This window comes from Chelmon rostratus, chromosome 22, assembly GCF_017976325.1.
Source record: "Chelmon rostratus isolate fCheRos1 chromosome 22, fCheRos1.pri, whole genome shotgun sequence".
In the NCBI taxonomy this organism is placed as follows: domain Eukaryota; kingdom Metazoa; phylum Chordata; class Actinopteri; order Chaetodontiformes; family Chaetodontidae; genus Chelmon; species Chelmon rostratus.
In genome coordinates, this window is record NC_055679.1 from 19,048,509 (window position 1) to 19,068,073 (window position 19,565).

The window sequence follows — 19,565 nt, forward strand, 5'->3', positions numbered from 1 at the left end:
ATCAGCGAAATGGGACAGTGTCATTAGTGGAGTGGGGAGATGTGGTTTGTGAGACGGGAAAAAAAAGGACCGCTTCGAGTGTCACGCTCCTGTCACTCTTCATATTACATCGAATGTTCCCACAAACGTCCTCTCTCATGAAATGCAAAGATCAAACCAGCTGGCTGAGCAGTTCTGGAGCTGTCGGCACTGACCATTTACAGATCACCCACAGCTTGTCTGACTTTTATCACAGGTGCTGCACAGTTTGTGCATTTTCACGGGAGGTTTTAGACTGTGTCGTGTTAAAATCACAAAGGTTTTACGTTCTGATAGGATCCACTGCTGTGGAGGTGAAAACTGAAGATAACCTGCAGTTTAGCGTGTTTGATTTGTTCAGAAAGACTGATGGACACTGAACGCATCATGCCAGGCTACGTGCTTGTGGCTGAACCGCAGGTGTTTCGGACCAGCGTCCAATGAGGGACTGCTGGCAGCTACAGGTGTCCTTTAGGTGTGACGACAACACAGCTGTTCATTTAAAAACAACAGTGTTCTCTGTGCTAACCTTTAGCAGAGGTTAGCATAGATGCTGCTGTATCGAGAGTATTTCTTTATTGAAAGAAGAGCAAAGAATGACACCGAAGCCCCCCAACTGACTTTAGAGGGAGTTTTGCCCTCCGCCATCATACGGTTGATTGATCTGATTGGTTGAAGTTAGCATTTGATAGACGGTGGCAGTCAGACTTAAATACTTTAAGTGTCTTTTCCCATGGACGCCTTCCAGATGGTTCTGTGTAACAAACTGTCACCCAGCTAGCAAACATTCATTTTTGGTTGTGGGAAAGTTGTCACTTAACATTCCCTGAATCACTGGTCCATGACCTTTTATCACCGCGGACCGGTCAACGCCGTGGACAATTTTACCGCGGGGGGGCGGTGAACATAGATGTTTATATTGTAAATATTATCATAAACGTAAATCCACTGTTTACTCGTATGCAGCTTTATTAGCAGCTTCCTCCTAACATTTCTCCAACAACATTGTCTTTTAATCCATGGTGCTTGGTCTCCAGTGGAGAAGACGTTTTTTCAGAGCCGGTAGCACATATGATGCAGAGCGGGCTCGGGGTGTGGGAATCACCATATTTCCAGTAGGACTCCTGGCATCGTCTGTAAAAAGCTTCCTTTTTTCTGAAAGTCATCGTTCTTCTTCGGCCTCTTCACTGGGCCTTTTCCCCTTCGCAAAGAAACTTTCCAAAGACGTCTGTTTTTTACTCATTCTGCTAGCTTGTGGCTTAAATTTGAGCGCTCAAGTGACCGAGATGTAACAGAGAGAATCCGGTCATTTTTCAAAATAAAAGACTTTTCAAAATAAAAGATCGTTCAGACTCAGGTAATAAATAAAATGGAAATAATTAATAATTTCTTGTGTGGTCCATTGATCCATGGACTGGTCCGCAACCTGGGGGTTGGGGACCACAGCCCTAGATGTTAAAACAGTTTTTGACAATTGACGAAGGCGAGCTGAACGTTCCAGGAAGGTTACTTAAACATTTCCTCTTAATGTTTAAAAATAAGTTTTCAACACAGAACTGACATGAGGCCGCGTTCTCAGGACGTTTGCCTCATGTTACAATGATGATTTGATTTTTGTGCGTTTTTGTTTGTTCTGGTTTTCTGTGTCCGTTTCGGTGTCCAGCTTCAGTTTCCGCCTCATCGACGGAACCTGCCTGAAGTGTTTCCATCAAACGGGGAAATTCTTGCCAGATTAAAGCTAATTTTTGATGAGTGGTTTCTCTTTTTATTGGACACCATGTAGCAGAAGTAGCTTCACTTTCTAGCTCGTTGTTGGGTGTGGTCCCTAGTTGCACTTCCCTCCATCCTTCACTCTTCCACCCTCCGACCGTGACTGAAGTGAGATTCAGTTCCTTAAAACGAGCGTCAGAGGAAATGAGGAGAGAGGAACCACAGGTTTGTGAGCTCTTTGCATGGCAGTAACACTCCGGTTGTAATGTGTTTATTGATCGGTCAGCTGATCTCATGGGACAGTAAAGAAGAGCGGTCGATTGGGTGAACGACCTGGACAGACAGGAATCAGCACCAATCGCAGCTTTAACTTCACTTCTTCTATGAAGCAAAGCGTTTTCAGTGAGGAGTCTGAACGATTGCAAAGAGACGATGAAATGTTGCTTCACTTGTTGCCATGACGTCAACCACACATTTAACAAGCAGCAGTAAGTGGTGCTGAGTGAGCACCGGAGGTTTCGTGCCCTGGGTTTCGTCTTACAGGCTACATACGGTCTGCCCAGCCTCACTGATGGAGGTTGATGGGGCCTTCTGTGCAGCCTGAGAAGACACGGTGCAGGGCTACAAGCAGCGCCTCCACCTTTCCTGCATTAAAGCAGTAAAGCTCATTGCTCAAACATTAATATATCATAATGTATCACATGTTTGTCAGCGGAAACGAAGCATGAAATGCACTACTCACTGCTGCGTGTTTAAGGTTTTCTTTCTTGAATTATTTAATTGTTAATTGAGTTCTCCTTATTTCTGAAACCAACCCTCTACACCCTGACATCAAAAAACACGAGGCAATGTTTGCTCCACTAAAGGCCGTTTTCTTTTATGTGCCATTCAAAGGGCATCGGCTCATTTAGGAAAATTAGATTAGTTGTACAATACTGGCCTGTCTGAAAGCCTCATGTCCTGGTAGGTAATTTTAATTTATTTATGATCATCCGCTGATGTATTGGTGTCATTTCTGTTCACATTCTGCGATGCTGGAGACTGATCTGTGTTCAGTATTTCAGTTGTGAGACGACAGGTGTTTCTCTTTAAAGCTGCAAATTACTCCACGTTAAAGGAAGAGTCACCATCATGTGATTCATTTCAATTCACGCCACACACCTTTACCCTGACGTGCGTCGTTGAAGTGATGTTCATTCACGAGCTAACGATGCTGCATTTCTCAAAGTCAGACGGTTTGGTGTCATGATTTTCTGTTCAGCACTGCTTGCTAGTTGTCTCGTGCGCTAACAGCATGCACATGCCCACATGCCCTCAGGGTGTCTGTATGCGCAGGGAAGCAGATGCAGATGGAGGGCAGCGAGGAGGCGTGTTCATCAAATGGAAAGCACCTGTCACACAGTGAGAGCAGAGCAAACACAGCTGCAGCCAGTCATTTCATGTTTGATAGCGGCGGTTCAGTTAGCCACCAGCTTCCTCTGCCCCACTTTCTAAATCAACATCATCAACGATGTGACCTGCAGCTGTATATACTCTGCAGTCAAACAACAAGGTCAAATGTATGGAACCCCAAAGCGGTTAATAACGCATTATGAAATATAAATCACAGGAATCAGTTGTAGAAAATATAAAATATACAGGAACCGACGATTTGTGAAATCAAATAAGACTAAATCCGTTATTTTCATAACATGTGAACTTTGTTGGACATTGGACACTATTTTAAACACATTTGTCACTACCAGCTTCTCTTCAGCTAGCCAGCTCCTCAGCTGCTACAAAATGTCATCAGTTAGCTTAACTTATAACTTTATTTCGATCACGTAAACAACAATGTACAAAAAAAATAAAAATAAAAGCACACATGTATACATGCATACATACATACCTATACATACACAGTACCTATATAAATAATAATAATCATAAGGAATCATAAGGAAATAAGTGCACATTAAAAAGAAAAAAAACAACACACAAGAAAACAATAAAATCTCGTAAGCAACGTAGTTTACATGAGCGAAAGGGAGTAGGAAGAAGTATAAATTTATCTAATCCTACCCCTATAATCTTAACTTGATAGCGGTGGTTCAGTTAGCCACCAGCTTCCTCTTCCTTAGCACGTGTTAGCTGGAACAACACTAGCAGCTAGAGGCTGCTGCTAAACACAGTACAGACTGTGACGTCCCAACACTGCACTGACCCAACCCGACCACGAAAAAGACTTTAAAGACCCTCAAAACCATCAAATCCATGAGGTTTATTAACGTAAAGTCTAACAACCACAACAAGCTAACAAAGCTAACAGCTAAGAGGCAGCCAGACCAGCAGTCCCACACCAGGCCTTGGTGCCGACCCCTCAGTTCCAGGTCAGGTGCACCGCGTTCCGTAATCAGCTGTAGTATACCTGAGCAGACAGGAGAGGAAAACCTTGAACCTTAAAACAATCGATAGTTTGTCACAATCACACGGGGAACACGGCGCTGATACGGCACATCAGAATTCACTGCTGCAGTGACCATTAGGGGCTAGCTGGGGAGCTAACGGCTAGCACACTAGCCAGCCAGGATCATAGCAATATTTAGCACAATATTTTTCATACAAAGAAAGACATAACTTCATATAATACATTTGCCGAATCTACAAGAGGGGACAGATAATTAGGAATTTGTCGTGTTTGATAAAGTTTAGAAAGCTTCCCCCGAACTCGACAACACATAAATCTGTGATTTTTTAAGGTAGTCTGGGGCTGATTTGCCACCACCTCAAATCACTCATGAGGATAATGAGAACACATTGAAAACACCAGGTGTACACACAAAGGTAAGATCCAGATCCAGATCCTGATCCTGAGCCTACTTTCATACCAGGTGTAACGAAATGAAATTAAAGTTATGATTCCCACAGATGTTTGGACCAGCCAATGAGATTTTGAGCTGTACTCATGTTTTGGGGTTTTTTTGTTTTTGTTTTTTTTGGTTCATTTCAGCATCAAAGCAGATTTTTTTATGTTTTGGCTTCTTTGTGTGTTAATGCTGTGTGACTTTCTGTGTGGGCTCCGTCTATTTACTGACTCAGGACAACAGGAAAGCTAATGTTGTCACTTAGACTTTAATAATGAGTTTCCACATGTGAGACTCATGTGTACCAACTGTCCTGCTCAGACTGTTGTGATCTAACTTTGAGATGCTCCTGAGTTGATGAATAAACGTGTTTTAAAGCTCATCTGAATTTCTGCCACTGGTGAACGTGTGTTTTCGGAGCCTGGTCCTGGTCTTTGTGCTGTTCTGGGTTTTTTTCCCACAGTTTCGTGGACGACGCCGCGCTGTCTGACCGGTGATACCTGTGTTCACAAACGTAAACTCTCAACTAATCGCTTAAGTGAGAGCTGAATCTCGAGGCAGACGACTGTGCAGGAAAAAAATCCCATCATTGTCCAGGATGATCCACCAAAACGGCATTTAGGTTTCACTTTGACACTGTTTTCGTTGCCATTTCGCCGAAAAACGAAAGCGTCCCCGCAGGAAGAGACGGTTGAATCTGGAAACAGGTTTGACGGTGAGATTGAGATTTACAGAAAGTCTGCGTGGTGACAAGACACCAGACAAGTTCCAACAGATGAAAGGGGGCAAAGAGTCTCTGCATAGACGTGCTGGGGCGACAGCTGGAGGCTCTTTTATTCTCTCTTACCCCTGATTCAGGTTTTCCCCTCTGTGAGAATGTGAGTGCACGTCCTCAGAGACCAGTCCTGGTCTGTGTCAGGTCTGTGAGGATGACGCCATGAACCTCCAGACTGGGTGTGCATGAAAAAACATCCCATCACCCAAACAGCAAAGCAGCAGTTAGGTTTCATTCTCACTGTTACAGTTTTAACTTTCATTTCATCAGAGCAGGAACGCTGCCGGTGACCACGTGAACCCGGTTTGTCACTGAATCGCAACTTTTCATTAACAGTAAGAAGTGAGATTTCTAAAGACATCACAAACGTACACGATGGAGCAGCAGCATGCTAGCGTTGAGCAGGATGTGATTATCTGATTGGTGGGTTAAGAGATGGTGCAGGCTGCGTTCGGCGTGTAGAGACGAGCAGTTGAAGCAGATTGGATTTCTTTGAATTCCTCTTAAAGGTCGAGCAGCAGCATCCGCCCATGTTTAAGACGACGGAAAGGCCACACGTGTCGGGAAACGTGCTCTGCTCTGTGCATCCCGGAAGCCCGCCTCTCCGTCCCCGCAGGTTCCAGCCTTTTGGTTTGATTGTCTCCTCTTTAAATTCATCTTAATTATAACTCGCGTGTGAGACCCTCTTTGTCCCGCTTTAATCCCGACGGCTGAATGCGCTCGTCACGTGCTGCAGAGGACAGGACAGGACTCGTCGGATCGTATGTGGCTGCAGTTTAACGCTGCACTGCTTCATCTGTTGTTCACGTCTTATAGCTGTTGAAGTGTCACGTAGACGGGATCAGATATGACTGTGAGAGCAGAAAGGCCACGTCGGCGGTTTTACCTGAAAGATGGAAACAAAAACACAAGAAAATCTGTCCAAAACGTCCAAAACTAAAATATTTTCTCATTTTGATCTTCTCGCTCTTTAAATAAGCTGAAAGTATTTATTCCTTTATATTCAAAAAAAGTCATTTTATCACTAAGAACTGCTGCGGAATAAAAGTCTTTTAGAGAAAAAGATAAAGATAAAGAACACGTTCTCCTGGTCTGGACTCCACCGCACTGTGATCAGATCTCAGTTTGGAAAGCAGCGATGCAGGATCCAATCAGAGCGTGAGCCAGACCACCTCCAGAAGTGGTCTGATCCCGATGAGTCCACAGCTGCTTCCTGATCCAGGTAACGTATCCGGATACAGATACGCTTGACAGCAGTTTAAACTGGATGGAAACGCTCTGGGTTTCGAAACAACCGCTCCAAACACGACGTGTGAGATCTCGGTGACCTGCCGCTGACTGAAGGCCTGTGGACGCTGTGTGAGTGTGGATTCCTCTTTACGAGAAACGCGACGTTTGTGGTCATCAATCCAAACCGCCTCCCTGAGATTGCACTGTGAGACACGGCTAGCTACACGTCGCACAGGGCGTCATTTTGAATAAATCATGCAAGTTAATGAAGTGTCTCAGCTAAGATAATTAACTTCCTGTCATCATGTGCAGCTGCTTTAACTTTACTTAATGTGAACAAATGTGAAACAAACCAGAGTCATGTACATTCGAGAGGGGCGGAAAATGTCCTGGATGCTTCGCAGAGCGACTTCAGGGGGGACGACGATGATTTCCTCCGGAATGAAACCTGCAGATCCAGATTCAGATTCGCTTCAGAACCAGAAGATGTACCGGCCTCGAGTCCCAGCCGCTCTCCCATGAAGAGCTGCATGAAGCTACTGTTGCTCAGCAGACACATGTTTTCCATTTCAGGGAAGGGAGCCATTACCTTAATGGGGTCTTTGGCATCGAGAGGAGGATGCTAGTTTCTCATAATCAGGGCTGCGGCAGCTGGGGGCAAGTCTCAGGCAGGAGGATAAGTGGTCGCCTGTCATGGTGGATCTTAAATCTGCCCGTGAGAAGGCAGATCCACATCGTACGCTGATTGAAACACGGCTGACATCTTCTTCTCCTCTGAGAGCAGGTGTCAGACGTCACCCGGTGGATGATCTGGACTTGGAGAGGATCATCCTTCAGGAGGAGTCCACCACATCGATGTGCCTAACAGGAAACGCTGCAAAAGCGTCTTCCAAACTCTGATACGACGCTCCGAACTGTGAGCCAATCACAGCGCAGCACGACTCAAGTTCAGGCTGTTTCTTGAAAAGCGTCTTTACGGAACGATCAGCTGCTTTTCGCTCTTCACGTCGACACAGTAGATCCACACACAGCGCTTATTTTTAAAGCTGCTCCGCCTGTTTCTCCTGGAGGAGCAGGAGGAGGAAACGGCAGCACATGAGGCCAAAGTTATCATCTCTCTACGAAGGCGCGAAGTTTCTTTCTTTGCCGTCTTCTACAGGTTTGAGTATCACAACTCTGCTTTTCTTCTTTCTTCTTATGCAGCAGCTCCAACAGTAAAACGCCGCTCACACAGTGAAGCTTCAGTATTCACAAACTAATAATGAGTCAGAGAAAGTACTTTTACTTTTGTTACTTCAAGTACATTTTGCTGATAATACTTCTGTACTTGGAATTTACTTGTAATGGAGTATTTTGCATTGTTGTGTACGATCTGAGCAGTTGATCCACCACAGATCTAAAACCAGCAGAGCAGACGCTGTTGAATGTCAAACATGTTCAGGCGTCCACACACTTTTGGCCACGCAGCGTGTAAACAGATGATGATGATCCGCCCTTCATCTCAGGGAGGGGGAAGTGAGAGTGTGAGATGATGAAACTGTCACTTCTCTGTTCAAAATGAAGCCACACCTGCACCCAGCAGCTGGACCCGGGAACTGGAGTCAGACCTGAATCACGACAGCCCCCCTCCCCCTCCCCCTCCCCAACATTTCAAAACTGCAGTGTTTCCGTCTGCTTCTTCGTTTGGTCGGACGTGTTGCTGCAGAGCTTTAGAGCGGCGCCTCCAACAGGTGTCTCTGAACCCCCCCTGCTGCTCAGTCCAGGTCTGCACCCCTGCAGGGTCTGACAGCCCCCTCTGACAGCAGGTCTCTGGTTTTGCTGTTTCGACCCGCCTTTCTTTTCTTCTGGTTTTATTTTGTGGTGTTTTCTTCTTCCTCCGCCTGTTTGTGGCTCTTTCCCTCTTTTCTTCTTTTTCCTTCTTTCTTCCACAGTCCTGAGGAGGTGTCACAGTGAGGAGGCAGCTAGCACACCTGAACACAGGTACGAGCTCATATTATACATCAGCGAGACTGAAAGTGATCCTCGATCATGAAGCTGCGGCCTCTCACGGCTCGTCAGTCATCTCACTCGCTCATACGTGAATATCTTCCTTCCTACAAAGATTTCACAAATCCATTATTGCTTTAAATGATTAATGAACATTTACACACGACAGAGAGTCCGTCCAACAGGTCTCCTGCGGCTGCAGGACTGCGGTGGACTGCGGTGGACTGTGGCGGCTGTTCCCAGAACAACAGCTTCAGCTGAGCCGCAGCTGGACATGCACAGACACACTGTAAACATCCAGTAATGAGAAAGCAATCAGAGAGAGATGGTGGATGACTCATTCCCATCCGGTGGGCAGATTATAGAAAGCCAAGGTGGTGCCTGGGTGGCGCCCGAGGCAACGTTTCCTGTTGGAAAAGCCCTGAATGGTGAGAGGGGCATATTTTGAAAGCAACGGCCTGAAACAGGATGCTAGCATCTGCTGGTGTTGCAAAACCCAGAAGTGAACCAGAGCAGGAAATCCCACCCTGAAACATAACGTCCACCCAAGGCCTGGAATCCTGGAAATATGATGTGAGCAGGGCATGGAGGCCTGGACGAGTCGTCCCATCCTGTTATATAACCCCTGATAATCTCATTTAAATGAGATGCATGTACAGTTTTTTTTTGGGGGGGGGCTTTTCGGTTTAATTTCCAGTTTCCCTTTTAATGATAAACTCAACATCAGAGAAGTCTCCTGGATAACTCAGTGACAGTATGAGGTTATGTTTTTCATTTCCAAATACTACATTACCCATGAGCCTTTGCACACTCGCACTGTTATTAAGAAGAAGCCACTTCAATGTTTCGGGAAGAGCTCACATCAGCTTTCTTTTATGAACTTAATTTGCAAAACTTTTATTTTTTGGGGCAACTTCCTCTCACCAAATTAGCATTTATTTACTAATAATAGAAATAATAAATTATAACAAACTAAATTTACTAATATTCATTTATTTGCTTTGTTAGCAAAGTTAGCATTTGCTAGCAACTTGCTTTCTCAAATTAGCATCTCAAATTAAGACAGCAATTTGCTGTCTTAAATTATCAATTTTCTTGAGTATATTAGCCATGTCTAGAAACATTTAGCCATTAGAAAAATTAGCATTTGTTAGCAACCTGCTAGCTGAATTTGTAATTGCTAGCAATTTATTACTTTTAGCAATTCATTGGGAGCTTTGTTAATTAGTAATGCTAGCATTAATTAGCTACTTGCTGTTTTATTCAAGAGACAGTTCAGTTTACTGTTAGCCTCCTTTTGCAAACCTTACAAAGCAAAGTTAGCTTTTTTAGTATCTCCTTAGCCAAATTTACGTATATAGTTTATGATTTGATTATGAAGACTTATTAGAAATGCATAATAGTTAGCATGTCTCATCAAGCAAATTAGCATCCAATACCAACTTACTATTAGCTTTTATTAATTAAGTTAGGAAGTTGGCTAGTTTCTGAGCACACATTAGCAAAGAAAAAGAAGAGACCAGTGCTTTTAATGTGTAACTGCATCAACAGTTTGATCATTAAACAGTCGTCTGACAGAACGGACAGAATTTAACCATCTGAACGAATACTTCCAAGATCCAGACGATGAATATCTAATGAGACTCTGTGTTTCTGAGCAGTTTGAGGGTGAAGATGGAAAAAGTTAACGGTCATCAGCTCCATCTCAGAGGAAATCCTGTGAAAACTGAATGTGTCCTAAACAAAGAGACAAACAGAAACAGAAGGACTAAAACACGTCGATCTTTTTCTTCATCGTCGCGCTGCTGCTATGGCAACGTGGAAATCTGCAGTCAGAAACGTGCATTGTCCCATAAAGATGAAAGATGAATAACCTGCCGCCTGTTTCCTGAATAACACAATGATTTCTGGCACAGTTACAGCCCTGCTGCTACAACACTGTGTAGGCATCATCACAAAAAGTACATTTACTTAAGCACAATTTTAAGGTATTTGTACTTGACTTGTATTTCTATTCTCTCCTGCTTTGTGCTTCTACTCCTCTTACAGGTGAAACCAGGTGCAGACACAGACAGACAGGTGAGAGATTTCAGGTAATGTGTTGTCGGGCAAACTGGATGGAAACATGAGGCCGGCAGGTCCGCAGCGGATTCTGTCAGCCTGAGCGGTGAACAGTGCAGGAAACCTCAGGGCGACCTCGGGCCTGGACGGAAGGCGGAGCAGGTCTGGAAGGCCACCAGAAGACATGGGCGGGACTGCTGGTAAAGCTGGATGAGACAGGATCTTTCCAAGGTCTGGGCACGAGGCTGGCAGCAATACCGAACCCCTCTGGAGGAACTGGGTGGCGGACGACCCAGAAACCGGAGAGACGTGGGCCGAGGCACCGGCCAGCACTGACTGCCAGCAGATCTGGAGCAGAGTCTTTGACGAGACGCACCTGGTGACGCTCTGCTCCGCCTTCAGCACACCTGTGTCCACTCGGACAATCACACAGAGACAGAGATGGACGGACAGGAGACACAGAAGAAGAAAAAGACTGAACTTCCACACGATGCATTTATTTGAGGCTCGGCGTTCGTCGTCACTTTGCGTTTTAAATACAACGACACATGATGAGCTTATAAAACATGACGTCCTGTCAAAGACGAAAAGGTTCCATGTTTCTCGGTCCCGTCTGAAGAGCTGTGGCCTGTTGGGGGTCTTCAGTCACATTTCATGTCAGGTTACTGTCCGAATCCCAAAGATCTGAATCATCTGGCGACCCTTCGGAGGGGCCCGACCCCCAGGTTGGGATGTTTAATGCAGTTTTTATTTTATCTTACTGCAGGATGAGTACTTTTAAGTGCATTTGCAGACATACTTTTTGTTCAGTACTTTTACCTCAGTTAAAGCTTTTCTTCTGCCGCTGCTCCTTCTGATAATATAGAAATATAAACTCTGATTCACGGGGACACCTGTTTGAACCTGTACAGACTGCTCATACCTGTAGGATGTGCTCCTGGAACCAGTAGATCAAACTGCTGGAACCATTTAAACAGGACCCTGCAGACCACGCTGTGTGGCTGGAACCAGAATCTGGACTTATTTTAAACAGACTAACGGAGGAGGCCTCTGGTCTGAAAAACCGAGCCTGTTCATGAGCCGTGTTTACCAGCAGCATCAGACCGCCACATTCTTTGTAGGTGCACTTACAGTGTTTCTCATATGAGTAACAGAGTTTGGCAATCAAGTCGTTGTGTGTGTGGGAGCTGGTGTTTGTGGGTCTGCTATTTAACAGACCGTGAACTTATCTCGACAGAAATGACATTTGTTTCTTTCATGTTCCAGTAATCTGTCGTATCATTTATTCTCAAAACTTTTATCAGGGAAGCTTTAAGTGAAGTGAAGCTGTGAGGAAACCGGCTTAAACGGAGGAATTTGACCTGATTTAACCAAAAACAACTCGCTGACCTGCTGCAGGCTGCTAATTTATATCATTACTGACATCTGGTGGCTGCAGGGGGAACTACAACTAAAGACCACACGAACATCACTGATAACACAAAGTTTATTTATCAGGACCAGCAGCCCCTCCTCCTGCTTCAGTCCTGAGCTGAGTGTCGGCGTTGGGGACTCTGAGAGGAGTCTTTAGGAAGCTGCTGGACTCGACCCTCCACAAAACACCACATCAGCATCAGGACTGGATACAGTTTTCAAACATCTGGTCAGAAGCAGAGACAGAAGCAGTCAAAGCTCTTCTTCACACCGCCATTCTGGCTCCGTACGAGGAAGACCCTTTTGAAATGACATCCAGCTGAAAACCCCCCTGCAGGGGCCCCACATGGTTCCTGTCTAACTGAGACTGTGAGACCACTATGATGAGAGACAGAGCGCACTTCTGGCGATGCCCTTTCTTCTTTAACACGATGTTGTTGAAAGCGTCTTTAAAGGCGTCCTGCGATCACACAAAGCAGCACCAGTCCAAGTCGCCGTTTCTGTAGAATATAAAAACGCTGTTTGGAACAAAGATTCCTCAAAGAGTGAATGACGAAGCGGCGTGAAGTGATGAGGTCAGGGGTCAGAGGTCAGGTCAGGGAGGGCTTAGGCTGATATTTCACTCTGTTGAAGTCATCGACTGTCGTTTCTACTGGCGGCGTCCTCCAGTATTTCTCCAGGCCGAGCGCCAGACACAGAGCAATGGCCGCCATCTGCAACACACACACACACACACACACACACACACACACACACACACACACAGTATGATGCTGCATTGATCGCTTCAGTCTGTTTCCATGAGTTGTTTTTATTACTTTTGTCCACCATCGATTTAATATTTTAGTATTTTAATCAACATAAAATCTGCAAATTAAGATGATGCAAAATGATCAAGTCAACTCAAACCGGTTCAGTTCGTTTCAGGTGTGTTAGTTTACCGTGATGGTGGCGAAGGCAGAGATGATTCCGATCCTGAGCTTGATGGGGAAGCTCAGGTAGCTCTTCAGGATGGGACCGCAGGGCTGCACAGGTCAAAGGTCAACATTCAACAGGTTTAAAACTCATGATGAAATTAAATTAAAACACCTTCTCTGGGAGGCGGGGCTGTGTGTCCGAGTAGCTACCTTTGAATGAACCCATAATTTATCCGTGAGCTGTGAGGTGGGGGGGTAAAGGTCGCTGCCCACCATCACACAGGGTCCGTCGGAGCTGGAGTTCCCAGACTGAGAGCTGTGAGACCAACGAGAACAAAACTGAAGCAGCATTTCTGGAGCGCAACCGCAAGCAGAGCCACAAAAACACAACAACACAGTTCAGCTGTTTCCACTGCGTTCCTTACTCGGCTCAAGAAACTGGTCTACAGGCTCAAAAACTCTTCAAGTGACTCAAAAACGCTACAAATCCCTAAATTCACCAGAAAGTTTTCTTGAAACTCTCTGACTCTGCATGTCGTCTAAATGTGTGCAGACTGTAAAATCACTGAGGAAAGCCCACATTTATAAATGTTTGAGTAACCTAAACCTCAAAGAAATCCAGAAAGTTTTTGGTTTTTCACGTGTTGCGGTCTGACCTCGGCTGCAGGTCGGAGGCAGGAGGAGGAGCGGGCGGCGTGCAGAAACAGGACGCAGGAAGTTGATTCTCCCAGTCCTCAAAACTCCTCAAACCACAACAGGAGTTCTGAGAAACAGACAAACTGCATTCAGGAGGATCTGAGACGGTTTAGATGCATGAAAGTAAATTATCAGATCTCTGAAACTGGACTTCAGACTGAAACCTGGTTTTAGCACAGTGAAACAATCATTATGTAACTTCCACGTTATGTAACTTTGTGCAACTTTCCGGATCGTAGTGGATGAAGTGCATTTGGTTCATAGTTTTCAGGAGATAGCCTGTGTCAAGCGTTTCAGAACATAGTGAAAGATTCTATGAATATCTGAGAGAGCTAACAGGCTACGCTAACAGCAGCAGCAAACAGACCCGTGTGTGTTTGATCACATCTTATTGAATTGTTTCGTTTCCTGTCTGTGTGCACGTCTCTTACGGAGGTCTGCAGTTTGTTCAGTTCGCTCTGGATGTAGCGCTCTGCTCTGTGGAGGGGAGTTACGTTCAGGAACACCTCGTCCACCGCGCCGTCCATCTGCACGACAGCAGAGATGGAGAGAACACGTTTGAGGCCAGCCCATTTTTTCATTCATTGCATTTCCTGTTTGGTCTCTTAACTTCCTCTCAGTTCTGCTGGTCCTGATCTGAACCTCTGATTAAAGTCAGGAACACACGTCCTTGTGGTTAATCAGGCCTGAGAGCTCCACGTCCACCACAGGTATCAGATTAAAGTTAGCAAAGCTGCCTACAGTGTTGACTAGCTTACAGCTAACTTAACTAGCATACTTTGTGTTGTAGTTGCTGTTTATATGGTGAGTTATTCAAATTATTTGGTTGGTCTGGAAACATGAATTAAAACACATTTTTGACCCAATTAACTCATTAATTGTTGATGTTATTGTTAATATAAGTACTTCTATAAAAGGTCAATATCATGAGAAACTTGGATGAAGAAATACTGTATCGAACACATTCTGAGCCGTCACCGTGACGATCCTAACAGTCACATGACCAGCTGATCCCAGAGGCTGTGTGGGAGAACTGAACTAAAAATACGCTGAGTGTTTTTCTGCTGCGGCAGTCAGACGGTCTCTCACGTTCTTCCAGCTCTGATAAAACTGCAGACGTGAGGTGATCACAGCCAAACTACGCAATGTGACACAGTCCCACTTCCTGTGCAGACAGGAAGTGAAAAGACAAAACAGCAGAGTCGGATCACTCTGTTGCTACGTGAGTAAATACTGGAGCATCTGCAGATTAATTGCATACCTGATATCTTATGACCCACCGAAATTACGCACGATAGGAGATGAACTAATGCCCTCTTTTCACCCCAGTCAGACCTGAAGAAGCCCCGCAGACGAGAGGGGAATGTTTTCAAGTATCTTCAACCGAGTCCAGCTGCCCTAAACACTCAGCCCTGCTCGGATAATCATGACCTGGATGACTGAGGCTCTGCACAGACAGTCACTGTTGATGCTACCTTCACCTCCATCTTCACTGTGCTGCGTGCGCTCTCGTAGTTTAGATATAAATCTCTGATGAACAAAATAAAGTTAAACATTCGTTAAAAGCACGTAATTGTGTTGATATAATCAACATGGAGCTCCCTTTATGTCCTTGAAATTATGTATACCACACTCAGATTTAGACGACAGCTCTTGAAGTTCTGGCGTCGTGAGGACTGCAGCAGCTGAAAACACTCACAGTGTGAAGCTGTGATGATCACCTCAGCCTCCAGGGGGCAGCAGTGGCAGCTCAGAGTGGATTATAGAGTATTAAAGGTGACAGAGACACAGACAGGAAGTTACCTGAGCTTGGACCTGAACCAGCGGTGAGGCAACAACCATCAGAGCCACAAACTCCACGAAAATCAGAGCAGAAAACTGAAGGAGGAAATCAAACGTTAGCTCCGCCCCTGCACGTGCGTGTGTGTCACTACATGTCTAACCCACGTTGTGGGGACAAAAAAAAACTGTTTGTGTGTGTGTGTGTGTGTGTGTGTGTGTGTGTGTGTGTGTGTCTCACCACCAGCAGCAGAGGTTTGAGGTCCAGCGTTGCAGCACAGATGCCCAGAACAGACAAAATCACTGTGACCGGACCAAACACCTGCAGGACCAGTAAACCATCACTACTGGACAACTGGTCAAACAACTGGGAGAGAGACAGACACAGACAGAGATGGCCGCTAAATTCATCTGAATCCGGGTACAAAAAGTATTAAAAGAACCAGTCTCCTCGTCATCAGGTGTGCAGGTGTTCTGGGGGAGTGGCTTCGGATGGGATGGGAACTTAAATGCGAGTTGTTGTGGGGTTAAACAGACAAACACAGTTACCTCAGCAACCGGCGTGTTGCCGTCGATGGAGGCAAATCCGACGCCCATCATCACCACACCAGACACCTGCAGAGAGATAACGAATGGAAACGAAAAAGAAAAGCTGGATTAAACTGCCGTGGCTGCGAGTTTGTTGGGTTTCACAGAAGGAGGAAGTCTTTAACTGCAGGAACATTCCTCTGAAACTGTTCCCCCAGAGAGACGCTCGTCAGACTCCCATCAGCCGGGAACTCGGACGACTCTGAATAACAGACGTCATCTGTCTCTCGGTCACTTTAAAATGTTTCTGTTTCCAGTTTTACAAAATATTCTCACGCTGAAACATCTTCTTGCAGTAAAGCTTTAACTGAAGCTGTTTTGCAGCGACTGATGCGATTACGATTTTATGGCGTCAGGAAAATCATACAACACGATATCTGCAAAACAAACGGCAAAGAAACAAACACAGATCCATTATGGACATGAAGCGTGTGAAGTGTGTTTTCAGTGTGTTTGCATGACTAAGATCTGAGTTCTGAGTTCTTTTCTAGTGAAGGAAACAAGGGAAGCAAAGAGGAAACAGTGGGAGGGGAAGAAAGGCATGAAGAAAACAAGAAGAGGAAACCAACAAGAAACCTAAACAACGATTAACCACTAACTACACAAGTAAACACAGAATTTCGAGCGTTATATTATTTTTCTTACATAAACACTTATATAATATACAATGATTTTTGTTGAAAAAAGAATTTATGCAAAACAAACAAGTCAGTGGTCTCTATGTAACGGTGATGTTGTTCTTAAACGTTTCCTTCACATATTTTTGTTGCTCATTGGCTGAAGTGTGTCGACACTGATACCAATTATTTAAACTTGTGTAGCTCCTTTCATACAGGTAAGTGCTATACAGGTGAATCACAAGCTAATAATCAGACAGCACAAATATAAACAGTAAAACAACTGGAGGGTAATGTAAAAGAGAAATCATAAAATAATGGACATAAAAGACAAAAAAAAGACAGACTGAAGGCAATAAATACTTTAAATACAACAGTATTTAAAAAAAATAATAATAATGGCCTTAAACATTTTATTACATTACAAGCTAAAAAGGTAAGTTTTCATCACGTTCTACGCTAACATCAAAAGTTCTTGTAAAAGAGCATCAGTGTGTCATCAGAGGACACAGACAGCAGTGTGTCATCAGCATAGAGTAACATTTTTCAGAAATCATTGACTACTGATGTGAGGAACCATCGTCCAGAAAGACAAACCAGTAAAAAAAAAAAACAGTTCCCTCAGTGAACACTATGATGTGCCTGAAAGACAGATTACTGTGTGGGTTGAAGATAATTTTCTTCTTGCATTAAGACCATTTTATTTGACATTTTACTGAAAAATAAATCAGAAACAGTTTGTAGTTTTTTGGTATATCTGTTGAAATCAGAGCAAGTGAGAACATTTTTAATGTTGCGGCTGATTTTCATGCTGTGGGTTGTTTAATCTGTAATGATGCATCACATTTCATCATTTGATGAAATATTTAAACTACAAACCTTATTCTGTTACTCAAACATCAGACAGACTGAAATCTGCTACCAGACAAAATACACTCTTTTAAATAGTTAATTACAATAATTAGAATTGCATAATTATAACAAATTAATTTATAAAGAATAAATGAACTCTGCACCAACATGGACAAGCAGGCTTTAAAGTTTTCAGAAAAAATGGAAATTGTAGAATTGTACGTTTCATAACATGTGACATGTGATATGATTTAAAGTTCCACATAAGCTACGACCTGAATCGTAAGAAAGACAATTAAAGCTGCTGATTCAAAGTTCAAGACTGAACTGTGAATTTAGAAAGTCAGTGTGTAGTAATTAAACTGTCATTTAATCGATGTATAAATTATTTATAAAAAAGGCTTTAAAACACAGTTAATTTATACTTAAAGAATGTCCTCATCAATCAGATTTAATTTATATTTACAATTTTTACATCCAGCAGATAAATCATCACATATAAACACATATAAATTAAAAGAAAGCTCAGACTAAAGCTAAACAAAAGCTGAACTTAAAATAAAATACACGTTTTAAGAAATAATTTTATGATCTGATAAATCTCCCTGCTGATTCCAGCTGCTCTTCATCACATCCACCCTAACCAAGCACAAACATGTTGTTAGCCGTTAGCTGTGAGCAGTTAGCGGTTAGCTTACCAGTAGCAGCACAGTGACACAGATGGCGAGTCCTCGCAAGTAGCTCCTGCAGCGAGCCATGACTGCTGTCTGAGAGAGTCGAGCTAAAATAGAAACAGAGTAAAGACCAGAGCCGACCCTGTGTGTGTGTGTGTGTGTGTGTGTGTGTGTGTGTGTGTGTGTGTGAGTGTGTGTGAGATGGATGTTGTTTAAACCTCAGGAGTGTTTGGCTGCAGAACGAAGAACATGACCAAGTTTGGAAGATCAGCTGGAGAGGAGAGAGGAGAGGAAACTATGAGAAATAACAAGAAAGGAGAGAAGAGACGAGAAAACAAGGAGAGGAAACAAGAGTGGAGAGGTAAGAAGGAGAGGAGAGGAGAAAGCAAGGAAAGGAGAGGAGAGGGAAGGAGGAAACAATAGGAGAGGAAACAAGGAGAGGAAACAAGGAGAGGAAAGAAGAGGAGACAAGGAAACAAGAGGAGAGGAAACAAGGAGAGGAAATAGAGAGGAGAGGAGCATACAAGAGGAGAGGAAACAAGAAGAGAGGAAGAACGAAGGAAACAAGGAGAGGAAATAGAGAGGAGAGGAGCAAACAAGAGGAGAGGAAACAAGGAGAGAAGAAGAACGAAGGAAACAAGGAGAGGGAATAGAGAGGAGAGGAGCAAACAAGAGGAGAGGAAACAAGGAGAGAAGAAGAACGAAGGAAACAAGGAGAGGGAATAGAGAGAAGAGGAGCAAACAAGAGGAGAGGAAACAAGGAGAGAAGAAGAATGAAGGAAACAAGGAGAGGAAACAGAGAGGAGAGGAGCAATCAAGAGGAGAGGAAACAAGGAGAGAAGAAGAACGAAGGAAACAAGGAGAGGAGCAAACAAGAAGAAGAAACAAGTGGAGATGAGAAAAGAGGACACAAGGAGAGGTAATGAGAGAAGAGCAGCGAAGGGGAAGAAACAAATGAGGAGATAAGGAGAAAAGAAGAAGAGGGATGAAGCTAAAAGAAAGAGGAAGTTTGATAAAAGAAGGATGGAAAACAAGCAACAAGTGCAGGAAGTGTTTGAACATCTTTAATAAAATAATCTGTTTATTGAAACAGCAGCAGACTCAACAACACACAGCAGACGCCTTTCTCCCCAAATACTTCCTCCAGCTTTTCCTGTTGTGCTCCGAAAGCCTCCGATCGCACGCCCAAACCAGCTCCACCGACCCCTCTCAGTGAGCAGGAGCGGTTCTGCTCCCTCCTGGTGTCCCAGATCCAAACCCTGTCCCTGTGAGACCAGCTCAGTTTGGCCACTTGTACCCAAAGCTAACGACCGTGGACGAAGGTCAGGACGTTCTTTCTGCTTCACTGGAGACATAAACCAGTCAAGACAGTCAAGATCAGAGTCCAACAAGTAGACTGCTCTACT

At 44.2% G+C, this 19,565-nt stretch overlaps 1 protein-coding gene across 1 annotated transcript; it reads right to left on the reverse strand.

The window, feature by feature from the left end:
- Nucleotides 1-11,073: 11,073 nt before the first annotated feature.
- Nucleotides 11,074-18,429, reverse strand: LOC121625731 (23 kDa integral membrane protein-like). Its single transcript, XM_041963964.1, has 10 exons — nucleotides 18,378-18,429; nucleotides 18,184-18,266; nucleotides 15,978-16,043; nucleotides 15,670-15,795; nucleotides 15,453-15,527; nucleotides 14,081-14,176; nucleotides 13,610-13,716; nucleotides 13,164-13,269; nucleotides 12,978-13,061; nucleotides 11,074-12,749 (listed from the first exon to the last, which is right to left on the reverse strand). The coding sequence occupies exons 2-10, from the start codon at nucleotides 18,241-18,243 to the stop codon at nucleotides 12,627-12,629; spliced, it is 843 nt and encodes a 280-aa protein (XP_041819898.1). The 5' UTR covers nucleotides 18,244-18,266; nucleotides 18,378-18,429; the 3' UTR covers nucleotides 11,074-12,626.
- Nucleotides 18,430-19,565: the final 1,136 nt, after the last annotated feature.